This window comes from Sceloporus undulatus, chromosome 1, assembly GCF_019175285.1.
Source record: "Sceloporus undulatus isolate JIND9_A2432 ecotype Alabama chromosome 1, SceUnd_v1.1, whole genome shotgun sequence".
Classification (NCBI taxonomy): domain Eukaryota; kingdom Metazoa; phylum Chordata; class Lepidosauria; order Squamata; family Phrynosomatidae; genus Sceloporus; species Sceloporus undulatus.
Window position 1 is genome coordinate 52086284 of NC_056522.1, and position 14536 is coordinate 52100819.

At 39.4% G+C, this 14536-nt stretch overlaps 1 protein-coding gene across 3 annotated transcripts in view; it reads right to left on the minus strand.

Moving 5' to 3' along the window:
* The window catches only part of DAAM2 (dishevelled associated activator of morphogenesis 2), a 311847-nt gene that overhangs the window by 119780 nt on the left and 177531 nt on the right, over positions 1-14536 (minus strand). For all 3 annotated transcript variants that reach the window (XM_042452668.1, XM_042452654.1, XM_042452662.1), the window contains exon 3: positions 8615-8704. In XM_042452668.1, coding sequence (XP_042308602.1) covers positions 8615-8704 — 90 coding nt within the window. The remainder of the gene's footprint in view (positions 1-8614; positions 8705-14536) is intronic.

Here is a 14536-nt window from a genome sequence, read left to right on the forward strand (position 1 = left end):
TAATAATAATAATAATAATAATAATAATAATAATAATAATAATAATAATAATAATGATACCAAGAACATGATAGTCAGGGCACTGAATTTAGCATCCAGCCTTGGTTTTAAGTTTGGTACTCAGGATGTAAAATTAAGCCAGGAGGAACTAAAACTTGGCAAAACTGCCCCCAAGCATTGGGTGGAATATTCCATAAAATAAAAATAGAGTGTGAGGAGAACAAGGGCTCCAAGATGTTTGTGGGGACACACAATGTCCCTAGGGAGCACACACAGTCCATACTATGTTCACCTTAATGGAAACTGTGGAATCCCCCTTAGTGTCTGCCTCCTCTTCATTCTCCTTTTAACTAGTAGAATCTCTATTGTAAGTGCCTTTCATACATTAAATGAGAGTGGTGAAAGCACAGATCAGAGCTATTGGGAATTGCATACTGAGCTAGTTTTGTTATTCCCAACAAGAGTAAATCTGCTGAATGAATGGGATTTCTTAAGTCACCATAGATTTCTTTTCATTCAGTGTGCTATACAGTAGTGGTTTGAGCGTTGAACCAGGACACTGGGAGGCCAGGGTTCAAATCCCCACTCAGCAACAGAAACCTACTGGGTTACCTTGAGCAAATCACTCTCTCTCAACCTCAGTGGAAGGCAATGGCAAACCCCTACTGAACAAATCTTCCCAAGAAAACCCTGTGATCATTTTGCCTTAGGGTCACCATGAATCAGAAATAACTTGAAGGCATACAACAACAGCAGCAGGAGCAACAAGATTCTTTTCAGCAATCTCATTTTTTAAAATCTATATACAGTTTACATTTTGACATTTTAGAAGACAAATTTAATTTCCTCTTCAATTTATTTAACCCTCACATACTGGAGATTAATGTCTAGATTATCATGTTCAATCAAGGCATAGTTAACACATTGCCACAAGATAAAGCAATGCCTACCAACCTGAATGGCTTTAAGAGGCTATTGGATAAATTCATGGAATCTCATGGAATTCATGGAAATTTATGGAAGTTGGGGCAATTAACTAGTCAGGATGGCTACATGGAAGACCATGTTTCTCCAGCCTTGCCTTAGTCTAAAGAAGAAGGTCCTCCTCATTACTGTAACATACAGATTTAAATGCCATTTCACACAACCATGCCTGTCATATCCTTCAGCTACATCTGCAAAGTGATCATTTGGCAGGATCACATTTACCACTTTCTCTTTGATAGCTTTCATTTCAAATGATGCCATGTGACTTGTAACCGACTTAAGTTCCATTAAGATCCATTCATACATTACCAATAGGGCCATATAAGGTCAGTCCTGGCTGCTGCTATTAGCATTTTAATGGAAAGAATGAGGCCAAGATTCTGGATCCCATCAGAGCCAATAACATTCCTGTGGAAAATAAACATTTTTCTATCCCACCAATAAGATTAGCATCAAATATGGCCATGATAGACAATGGTGCAGCAGATGCTCAAATAGCCATTACAATTAGTGGCTGTTTGAGCCATTTCTTTATTTTACAGGGATAAGCCAATGAGTCTCTCTGTTAGTCTATGTACATATTGTACATAGGATGTTTAGTGTGTGTAGACAGGATAGTCCTCTTATGCATGTATTAGATGTACATCCAGATTAGATGCATTCTTTCACAGCCCTGTTCCAGATTGCTACAATAAATTATTTCAGGCTACACAGTTTCAGACATCTGAAGAATGTCCCTTTAACAAAAGGAAAAGTTGCAACTCTACAAATATTTTCTGCCTTTCCCATGGTAAAAAAGAAAGAAAAGAAATTCTTCGAGTTTAAAAATAAATATATAATTTCAAGGGTCTGACCCTCAGTGACATCCATTCTTAAGATAAACAAATAAGCTAGCATTACATAACGGAAACTGTGAGCTAAGCTGAGAAAGTTAGAGAGCACAAGAGAAAAAACAGAAACTCTCATCTCTTCTGCTGCTCCCCAGAATAGGGTTGACATTTCGAAGTTTTATCTAAGAGTGAATGTTCTCCAGTGGAATGTCAGCACTCTGATGGAATCATGAGAAAGAGTTCAAATGGCTTCTGTCATTATGTCAGCAAGCAGAGAGTGAAAAACTGATGAAGCCTTCAGCAGGAAAACCTTGCACCCTTTGACTGGGGAGACAGCAAAGGCATATAATTTCTATCTTTTGAATATCTGTAGGATTCATAGGTTTTTAACTGTTGACTGCCCATCTGCTTGCCCAGGTCTTATAGTATGTCTGGATTATTGTAAAAGCCTTCCTGCTCTCTTCTTCCTCTGGTTTTAATCCACAACAGTGGTGTCCTGGCTGTTTTAAATCTCCCTAAATATTCACACCTTTCTCCTCCCCATAGATCCCTTCATTGGCTACCAGTTCAGGCCAGAGCCTATTTCAAACATTTGGTTCTGGTATTTAAAGTGTTGCACTTTAAACTCTCTCATTACTGGCCTAGCAGCTCATTTGCTATGGTATTTATCATCTAGAAATCTAAGATCTGCAGGCAAAGCAATGTACACAGTCTTGTCAAAGCTGCAAGCCTTTCAAGATCTGGTGCCACATCTGTGGAATGGTCTTCTTTTGGAGCTGGAGGAGCATCTCACGCATTTTCATAACACTTTTCCCTTTGATCTGCCAGATTAAGCTGCTGAGCTGTGAATGAGGTTGCAGAGATTGATAGTTATTGGTGGTGTGTTGGGGATTTCATTTCATGTATATTTATAGTGTTAACTTTTATTGTCCTCGTCTTTGATTGTATATGTTGCTGTTCTACACTTTGGTGAAAAGGGCATTATAAATAAATGTCATTGTTATTATTAAAATATTTATCAAACTGTACCACATTACAGAGCACAGTCATAACAAAATTTCTGTTTTGTTTTGGGGTTTTTTTAACAACAGGGCAGATGAGCACTTAAGAATAATAATTAATTCTTAACCATTATGACATAATGGTGGCTTGGAAATTATTAATTTGAACTCTGTTGCTGCTTTATACTGGGTCAAACTATTGATCCACCCAGCCCAGTACTGTTAAGTCTGAATGGCAGTGGCTCTCCTGAGTTGTAGAAAGGATTCTTTCCTAGCAATGCCTAGAGACTTCTGTGTCGCTAATAATTTGTCCTGTGATCCTTAAAGAGGCCTCATTCTGCTTAGACCAATTCTGAAACCAGATGTGATAAGATATGGGGTACAGTGCATAGAAGTATGATGTTAGGTAACAACTATCATATCGTCAGAGTGATGACAGAAATTGTACTGTATCTTTCTTCTCCTCGGTTTCACAGTCTAACGCACAATACTAACCATCAATTATTCAGATTCTAACAAAAACTCTATGAATCAGTGAGGTATCAGGGTTTCAGGGAGGCTTACTTTCCTAGCTCTACATGGAAATTCCTGGTATTCCTTGGTGGCTTCCCATCCAAGTATTAACAAGGCCAACCTTGCTTACCTTCTAAAATCAGATAAGATTGGTTATTTACAGGGTGGCAGGGTGGCATTACCTCATAGCATGCTGCCCCTTAATAAGGCCATTGTTCAGGAGGGACATATGGTGAAACAATGAATTGGGATGAACTATGGGGGGGGGGGCGATATCTGCACCCACAGTTATACAATGATGGCCATCTTTCTTCCCCCCAAGCAATGCTCCTGTAAAGGATAGCGGGTCATGATGGGTAATCCATTGTAAAAGCATTTGAACTCTTGCAACGCATACTAAGATGGGTCCTCTAAATGCAAAACAGTATTTCAAAAAACCACCAGCCAATAAATCGCTATGCAGGAACTCAGGATACAGAGAAACAACTTGGAGATAAGTAAGATACTTGATCATCAAGGTTAAAAATATACAGTCCAGATGAATCACCAAGGAAGAAACTTGGTGCAAAGTCAGTGGCAAGTGCTTTATAAGCACTTCCTAAAAATGACAAGGGGCCAATACCAAAAAATTGGGGCAGTGTACTTAGGTAGTAGTATACATCTTCATTTGCTGAATACTACACAAACACAGTGAAAGACATCATCATCCCATAAAGGCACAGAATCCCCTACATACAAAGCCTTCAGGCAACACACTACCCACCCACCTACTCACAGGCATGCTGTGAAAATAGATGACCTTCATCTAACGTGTCACATCTTTAAATAAGACCAGATGAAAATCCTCTCAAGGTTTTCTTTTAAAATTTCTATGGGAGTGTTGTTTTAGGAAAGAAACTGAAAGACTGAACATGGGATTTAAGATTACTCATGACAGAAACAGTGGCACAACTATTGCTAACATTCAAAAATTTGGACTCTAGTGAGCAGTGAGCTTCTTGAGACTTAAGAGATGTTCTCAAGTGCAGAGCCTTCCTCTCAGGAAGACTTAATGATATAGGGTCTGGGCAACTGAGCCTTAACAGCTTGTATTCTGGCTCGGACATGTTTCTGGAAACGACTTCTAAAGCTGGACCTCATGCATATCTAGCATACTCTGATTCCTTGTACAACTTCAACTTTGAACTATGTCTAAATGTGTCTCTTGGACTATTCCTGCCTGGATGTGATCATTAAATATGTAGTTTGGTTAGACTCCGGCCTATTGTTTCACTTCACCTTTTGATCCTCTCATATGATTTATCTGACCTGCTGGCAGGACATGGACCTGGCCCCTTTTCTGACTCAAAATCCATATTCTTCTTACCTGACTAGTCTACATATGGTGAACAATCTTACCAATATTGCCCTTGTCCTTTGCTACTGTGAGCTGCTCAGCTAGCAACAGGACAGTGCCAGTCTAAGCAATGATTTATCTTCTTCTTTTCTTCTTTTTATTTTTCTTTGCACATTGTGAAGACATTAAATAGTGTTTTTAGCATGAACATGTGCACATGAAAAATATCACAGGAGAAGCACTGCATCAGCATTCACACAACTACATCAAAATATGAGTCCCACAGTTGGAGGATGGTAAGATCAACATAAATCCAAAGATATGTACAGGAGAAAGAAATGAAACAGTGGTCCCTTAGTAGTGGTGTCTGACGGCTTTCACGTCAGTGGAATCGTGAATTCACTCGAAGTTTTAGTCCAGACTTTAAGTTTAGCATCTTAGATAGTGCCTTTAAAGCTCTGACTAAAGCCTGTGACAAATTCACTACCCCCCTGATATTGAAAACACCAGCCACCACTGTCTTCCAGTGGTAGAAAGGACAGTTATCTTAATATGACTGATCTTAAACTAGTAAGGTACTCTCATGGCCCACATTGAGATCTCCTAACCATTTTAATAATGTTGGGTTCTTAACATTCCTCTTTAGATACACAGTCAAGATAATACTGATACTACCACAACTATGACTAATAACTACATGATAAAAATATTCTGCTATTGGTACTGCCACTGCAGCCTCTTCTATGGTAACTAACAATAATAATATTCAAACTCTAAGAGATATGTGAACTGTGGTTTCTGATTTGCTTGCAGAAAACTGTGAAATACCAGCAAAAGTGTAAATATTTCAGAGATCCTTTCAGCTCAGTAGTTCTAAAGACTATATATATGAAGCTAGTTAAAGTGGGTGTTTTCCTTGAAAGCACATAGACTTTTGGTTTCTCTTCATGCTGATGATGAAAGATGCGCCTCTGGATGGATGAACAGGAAGGAGAACTCATGGGCTCAGGACTCCCACAATCTACTCATTAACCTAAGGAAATTAATGATCACTTGGCCTATAAGTCTCTACGTGCAGCTGAATTGTTTTGCAGTTCTTAGCCCTTCATGTCATCTTCAGATATAAGAATTCTGATCTGTTTCTACTGCCTTTTAAAAAGAGAGAGAAGGGAGGTAAATCCAAGAGGCACATTAATTAAGACTGCTTCCTGTCAGACCTGGCTGGACAATGAAAGGAATGCAATAGGGCTATAAACAGATTCTCCCTCGGATGAGTTGAAAAAGCTAATTGGGCCTGCTAACAAAAACAGATACAGCCAATGTCATATGAGTAGAAGAACCTGGGGGGGTGGGTGTTTAAGAGATCACTTGTGTAGCCAGGAATGTCACTCCGCAGGGAAAACCTAAATACAAATAGTGCAAGAGAAATCACTGCCTGTACCTCTAAAAAATAATGAATTGTGCACATAATGACTTACATACTAAGAAGAAGAAGTCTATACATGGCACATGTTCACAGAATCATAGTAAGAAACATCGTTCCTACTTCTGAGACACATGTACAACATTTGTTTTGGGATTTCGTTTTTGTTTTGCTATGTATTAGATATATTTCAATTCTGTCTTTTCCCCAGTGAGCTCAAGGTGGCATACGTGGCTCTTCTCCTTCCAAACAAAATTAACAATAATCCTGTGACATAAATTAAGCTGAGCAATAGATTTACTGGCCCAAGGTAATTCATTGAGTTTCATGGTTTAGGGACAATTTGAATCTGGATTTTTCAACTCTCAGTCCTAAATGGTCTTTCACGCTGCACAATTACAGTGCTATGATCCCAATTTAATTACCATGGCAACTTTCTATGGAATCCTGGGATTTGCAATTTAGAGACTATTATTCAGAATTTTCATACAGAGAACTCTACGGGTGATCAAAATGACAACCAAAATGGTGAAAGGTTTGGAAATCATGTCTTATGAGGAGAGACCTAGGATCTGGATATGATTGGCCGGGAGAAGAGAAGGTTAAGAGGAGATATGATAGCCTTGTTTGAAGGGGTGTCATACTGAGGAGGGAGCAAGCTCATTTTCTGCTGCTCCAGAGAACAGGGCACGGAGCAATGGATTCAAACTAGAGGGAAAGGAATTCCACCTCAACATTAGGGAAAACTTCCAGACAGTATGAGCTGTTCAACAGTGGAACACACTCCCTCAGAGAATGGTGGAGTCTCCTTCTTTGGAGGCTGGATGGCCATCTGTTGGGGGTACTTTGTGTGTTCCTGCATGGCAGGGGGTTGGACTGGATTGGCCTTGTGGTCTCTTTCAACTCTATGATTCTATGAATGCCTCACCAAACTGCAAACCCCAAGATTCCATAGAGTACTGATGTAGCAGTTAAAGTGGAATCATAATGCTATAACTGTATAGTGTGAAAGGGCTGCTGAACTCTAGCCAGCACACCACACTAGTTCTCAACACAGTGTTGTTATCTATTAAGCTCTGGCTAAGTTATCATCTTGTGTAAAAGTTTATGAGGAGTACATGAATATTAAAGGATGCTTAAACAGCAGTTTTGTTTGGAAAAGTGAACACTGAGTGGGAAATGGCCATGAACCACCTCAAAGAAGTGTTTGATATTCAGGGGAGGGTTACAGGAAGCATTACAGTTCTCTGAACCAAAAGGAATTTCAGCATTTAGAATAAATCATGAATGTCCTTGGGATTTTCAGACAGTAGTTATGAGTAGACCTCTGGTAGAGAAACCCAAACTAGTATCTTTGAACAGCTGGGAAAGAGAAAGGGGAAGAAAACCATGCAGGTCTTTATATGACCCTCTAAAAGCCTCCCCCAAAGTGGAGCCTTCCATCATCTTTGATCACTGGCCATGTGGGCTGAGAATAATTAATATCTATCCGGAGGGCCCCATGTTGTGGAAATTTGTCCTATAGTGGCTGCTTGGCTAGGAATTCAGAAGTTCCAATAGAAGCACAGGTCATAGAAGCTGGCACAAGTGAAAAGAAGTTGGCATGGATGTTTGACGCACAGACAGGAAAGGCTTCAATGTACAAGTCGCATCTCCCTTATCCAAAATGCTTGGAAGTATTTTGGATTTCAGAGTTTTGGGGATTTTGGAATATATATATATTGAGATATTGAGATATCTAGGAAATAGGACCCAAATTTAAACATGAAATTCATTTATGTTTCATATACACCTTATACAAATATCCTGAAGATATTTTTATATACAATATTTTTAAAGCTTTTGTGCAGAAAACAATATGTGTATACACTGAAAGCAAAGGTGTGATGATCTCAGCCACCCATATGGACGATTTTGGATTTTAGACTTCTTCAGATTTCAGAATTCCAGATAAGGGAGACTCAAACTGTTTTCAAAATATTCATTAAAATATCTATAATCTTTCTATATCATTGAGTTCAGAGGACCTCAGACTCTAAAGGTACAGTTAATTCAAGCAGTTTTTAAAAATTTAAATTCAAAACAATAAAAATATTTTAATGAGATTAATATATAAATAATTTAACAAATTAAAACCGGTTAGAAATGTTAAATTAGTTTTTGGCTCTTTAAAAATTGAATGTTTCAAAAATTCATGTATCACCTTTGCATGGGGTCCATAATTTGATCTCTATCATCTCTCTTTTAGTGAATACTTTACAGCATTATTGTGACTGTGGAGATGTTTGAAGTGCTAGAATTAAATAGGGATCTTGGAGTAAAAGGTACAGCTTTTTGCTCTTTCTTTTTCTTAACATAGCACTAGATATCCAGCTAGAAAACTCCCTTGAGGCCAAGCCTAATTTTGAACTGAGCAATGCATTTAGTTAAATACATCTTTTCTGTGATAAACAGATTTGTCCAACAATATACAGATGCAAAGTTTACACACAGACACACGTTTCAATTAAATTAAAAACAGTACCTTCTTCTTGCTGCAATAAATCTGCCATTTCTTTTCTGGAGGGAGTGCAAACATTGCTTCTCTGTTTTTATCTGTGAGATCCAATTCATCCTGCAAATGAAAAGGGGGATAAAAACATAATATAAACAATTATGATTTTTACTTTGAATTTCCAGGGTCACCTTTATATTCACAGGAGAGATGTCACTTTATTTTCAAATGTGAGAATGTAGAATTTCAAAATAATTTCTCTTCTTTCAATGAGAATAGGAGCATTTTTATACATTTTAATGTTGGTTTTTGTTTTTGATTTTTGCATTTTGGAACATTTTTGTGAAAGTTGTACAATTTTTGTTAGTACAAAAAAGCAAGATTTTTAAAATTTATTTATCTATTTATTTTGGCAAAGAAAATATTGTAGTTTGCTCACTGCAGAGTAAATTTTTCACAAATGTGTCCCACAATGTGAAAAATCCTATGGCAGCTTACCATTTTTGATAGGGTGTCATTGTGTCAGAACACCTCACTGAAGATGAAAAAAATGAATGAGTATTCTTACATTCCCAATCCACAAACTGAATTTTAAAAAAACAGAGGCCTTTCAAACACTCAAAGCTTTACCTTTGCACAGTATATTGGACTGCATTCATAGACTGTGAATTAAATGTCCTCTTCAACACAACACAGCTTATAAAGGCCTAAATCTAAATACTGTCCCCATCATTGTCCATTCACAAATGATTTGATGGATCTATGGTTGTCGGGAGTAGCAATTGGATTTATTCCAACTCACGCCTGCCTTCCTCTTCATTTTGCTAAGGACAGCCTCCAAATATTTTCAACTCTAGTTCAAGGAAACCTCAGCCAGCACAAACAATGGTAAGGACTTATGGGAGTAGTGGCTCAAAACATTGTTCCCCATTCCTTGCCCTTGGCAAAATCCTGCTGCAAACCTGTTAAGTGTCTTGGCAGGATGCTCATATATAACCTGGTTGATAAAGCAATTAAAACCCTAACCCAGGGGCATCACAGGGGATGCAGACCTCAGAATGACACTCTAAGAGGGTAACACCTAGTCGGTCCATCCAACCACTGCCACCTGGCAGCCCTTTCCAGGTCTGTGGGGCTGCTGGCCAGCTAAGAAAGTGAGGTTCTGGCAACAGTGGCAGTAGCAGTGGCACATACACTCTTCCCCTTCCTACCATCATTGTCTCTTTTTCTCACCCAGCTGCCTGCTGGCCAGCAGCAACACAATACTGCTAGTGCCCAACCCTTCTCTGCCACTGCTTTGACTCCCTCAGCCAAGAGAGTCATGGCTGAGGAGAAGCCTGAATTGGTGGGTACTGGCAGCTGCACAGAGTTTGCAACCACACCACTGATGCCCAACTCTTCATCTCCACTACCGTGGCTCTATCAACTAAGGGAGCCAAGGCAGTGGAGAAAAGAACAGTTGTACACCCATTTGGGCTTCTCCACAGCCATGGCTCTCTTGGACGAGGGAGCCAAAGCATAGAAGAATCCTGAATGACAAGCCCCACTGTCTCCTCTGTCCCCTCCTGATGCCAAACTTGTCAAGCCACCCACCTGCCCCCTGGCAGCCCTTTCTGGATCTGGCCAGATGTCTGGGGGGTGACTGTGGGGCAGGTAAGAGAGGTAGCAGGAGGGGAGAGAGGAGGCCACTTCCCCCCGGCAGCCCTTTCTCAGCACCTGCACTAGGTGACACCAACCCTAGTGACATCACTGCACTAATCCCAGAGTTCAAGTTTTCAGATTTGATCGTTCTTACTAATATACATAGATCTGGACTTACTACTTCAGAGTCTATCATTTTAAATGACTTTAAAAAAAAATCCTGTTCTGTATCATCATCATCATCAACAACAACAACAACAACAACAACATACTTTTCCCCACAGATGACAGAATTGTCAGTGCACACGAATCTTAATATATTTTGTCCTCTCTGTGGTAGAGCTTCCTGTTTGGAACTCTCACTGAGGATTGAAAATTTGGAATAAAACAAGTACACTGAAAACATCAAAATAACAATACAAATCATGCAACAATACACATCATGCAAAAACTAGGACATTTTATAAATATGCTTTTGGAAAGAGAAGTGGCACAGACCCATCTTTTAATTTCACAATGTCCCCCCAAATAAGTTTCTCATCAAAAATTATACATTCAGATGCACCCTATACAAATTATATGGAGAATTTCATTTACAGAAAAACCCCTCATTTCCTGAACTATAGCATTTTTTCATTCCACAGAAATGAGAAGGGGGTTGTTTTTAGGGGAGTTAATATATCCATAAGGGGCACCCTTGAAAGTGGAGAGGAAACCCACTATTAAGGTGACATTGTGAGCGCTTCCTAAAGTGAGGACAATACCTCTTTAAGACAACCCTACAATGGCTTATTTGGAAAGCGTTCTGGGTCCAGAAACTTGTGAAAACAGTGAACTAAAATTGCATACTGAGCCTGGTAGCTGCTGCTGACAGATTTAAAGGCCCACAGAGATTTCAGCTGCAGAAAGGTACAAAAGGAACACAAACAGTAACAAGGCAAAGTCCTTGCCAACAGTACAAGGTAGGAGAAGCCAGGAGTAGGGAGGAAAGAGAGGAGATATATATTTTCTTGAAGAGCGCAAGCCATGTGGAAATGTTTAGAGTAAGTTTCCAAACAAGAAGGCAGCCAACCAAGGCAAAAAGTTTTATCTTTGCAATGCAAAATTAGAAAAGCTTCAGCCAAGAACACATTCTTGGGTGGATAGCATGGGGGGGAGAGACTGCATGTCAGGTCTTCAGGACAGAGAACACTGTGAGGGGTCAACTGTGCACAATGGATACAGGGTCACTTGTGATGTTGTGGCTATTTGACCTGGGAGAGGGCCTTCATAGAGTCACATAAGGAAAAAGCTAGGATATCTCAGGGTGGAAAAAAATACCCCCAAACTAAGGTACCACTGCTTGAGGGAAGTGTCTAGTAGCCACTTTCTTGTTTGCATGGCAAAGGTAAGAAACTAATCGGATTTTGTTCTCCCTGCCATAAACATGTCCAAGAAAGTGGCAGACTGCTACTTAAATAAGAGCTTTGTTAGGAAATTAAACTCAAATGTCAAGAGCAACTTAAGAGCTTTCACAAATGGTTGGCCCCAAATAGAGAGGGAGGTTGAATACCAAAATGAGAGAAAATCTGGCTATTTACCCAATGAAACACAAGTCAAACCTCAAGAACAAGCACAATTGTCCTCATTGGCTGAACACAGCAGCTGCAATCCAACACTTTCCAAGATGAGTCTGTGGAGGACCCATATGAAGCTCAGTTTATTCACTGTTCAAAAAAATGCTCATCTAATTATTTGGCTCTCTTAGACTCCGTGGTAATGAGCTTCCTTTAGACATTGAAAATGAAAAAAGACAAGAGAGCAGGCTTGCCTGCCTTTCTCCTTTTCATCATTTTTAGGCAAGTGAGAAATTCAGCAGGCAACTTAATGGCTTCTCATATGAAGGATCTGGTAATGTGAAGGATCTGCTATAAAGATACTAAGGTAAAGGTAGTCCTTTGGCATGAATGTCTAGTCGGAACACTGTTATATTCCCCCACTGAAGTACTACTTATTTTTCTACTTACATTTTTATGCTTTTGAACTGCTAGGTTGGCAGAAGCTGGGCGTATTTTAGGTATAAATCCAATTTCTTCTACCAAATGTTACAACCCTATTGAATCAATTGCTGAATAGTAAGTCATGGAACTACAGTGTTGGAAGAGATAACAAGGGCCATCCAGTCCAACCCTGTGCCATGCAGAAATACACAATCAAAGCACTCCTGACAGATGGCCATCCAGCCTTTGTTTAAAGACCTCCAAAGAAGGAGACTCCACTACACTCTGAGGCAAGCCTATTCCACTGTCAAACACCTCTTACTGTCAGGAAGTCTTTCCTAATGTTGAAGTGGAATCTCTTTTCTTATAGTTTTTTCTGCAATATAAACCTATTTGTTTCAGTACGTCTATGCTAGCTGGGAATAAAAGCTGGACTGATATCACAGCAATTGGTAGTACTGCTGTTGCCATATTTTATGATGGATTATTTTGATTTATATTGTTAAATGCCCGGAAATGCATTTGGAAAGCAGAATACAAATGTTTTAAATAAATGCTTAATAAACTGTTGTGAGTGGAAAAACTCATGAGTTATCTATGAACATCAACAGGAGTGATATCACTCTGTGCTAGGAATGGAGACAAAATTTATGAATTTTAATGCAAACCTACCTATGTTTGCACTGTAAATAACTACACAAACAGAAGTATAGTTATTCTTCACAACACTGTACCACATTTTGTGGTGCAAGATGGTATCTGTGCTGTGTGCTATCAAACAGAAACAACATTTTTTAAAAGATGTAAAACTAAAAGTACACATGTTAGAGGAAATGCCCACCAAAATGCATATACTAACACACACAAATATATTATATTAGGGGAAATTTCTTGCAAAAACATGTATATTAAGAGAAATGCCTGTGGAACCAAGTGTAACATTTCATTTGTACCTTTAAAAACAAAATCATAAGCTAGTATGGGAATAGGACATATTTATAGAAAAACCAGGGAGAAAATATGACAGCATTATCCATCTCTGTTTTGAGTCTCCTGTTGCTTATTTAGGGTACAATCCTAACCTGAGATCTGCCAGCCAAGCAGTCATAAATTGTTGGGTAGGGGAGAACAGCTCTGCTAAGTGGGCAGAACACCAGCACAATGACAAACACACCAGTGAAACATTACAGGTACTCTGATGAGATACTCAGATACTCTGGCACCTCTCCAGTTGGAACAAGGTGAAGTCAGGGTAGTACAGGAGCAGAAACATTTATTTATCTCATGCTTAAATCTTATCCAGTGAGGCTTTGAGGTTTTATATTGTTTTCTCTTAGCAAATACTAGGCTTTACATTAGAGGGGGAAAATAGCTCTATTAAAACATGTTGCTAACTGGTAGCAGAATATATGTAATCATCTTAAATCAATGGGAATATGGATGTTACTCTGTAGAAATTACTGTAAATGGCATGACAGTGTATAGACACCATAAAACTGATTTGGTTTATGTTCTTTCAAGCCATAGCCATGACCCTGTGGACAACCAACTTCACTGGAAGAAGGGGAAAGATGAAACTAGCTGCTTCCATAGTATCTCTCACCCTGGCCCATGTCAGCACACCAACACACAAGAGATGACAGCATGGTTCTCTCTGGCTTCACAATGTTCATATCTAATACTAGCAAACAGGAAAGGTGCTGATAAGAAACTGAGAAGGAAATTTTATTGAAGTCTCACTGGCAGTATAACATGCATAGAGCACATTCATAAGACTTCTTAGGGGAAGGGGCTGGAGGATGGAAATGTAGTTGTAATGGTCCAAGGGGGAACTTTTTCAGTTCTGACATAGCGTCAGGATCAGAGGACCCAATTCCCAATAGCCAAGACAGCATCGTAGTGTAGTAGAAACTAGAGATTTATTCTGGATATCAAGACAGAAAGTTCCCTGTCCCAGGTTCAGTGTCGGAACTGAAAAAAATCCCCCTCAGACCATCACATTCCCATCCTCCAGCCCCCCCTTTCCAACCCTGGTCGCTCACCTTTGATCCAGATCAAAGGGCCCTTCATGTTTCCCTCCTTCCACTTCTGTGTTACCATTTCATCTCCCTTCAAGAAGAAGGTCACCCGTGTTTCACACTTCAGATCCATGGCAGGGCAATTGGGGTCATAAAACTACAACTCCTTTCTGCCGCTGGCCATCTGCCCCTCCCATTTGTTTCCCTGGCTTGGATTTAACATAACTGATATCTCCTTCTCAGCAGCCAACATATTATACAGCGTTAAATCACCATATCACCATGTCCTCATATCTACATCCCCTAATACCATC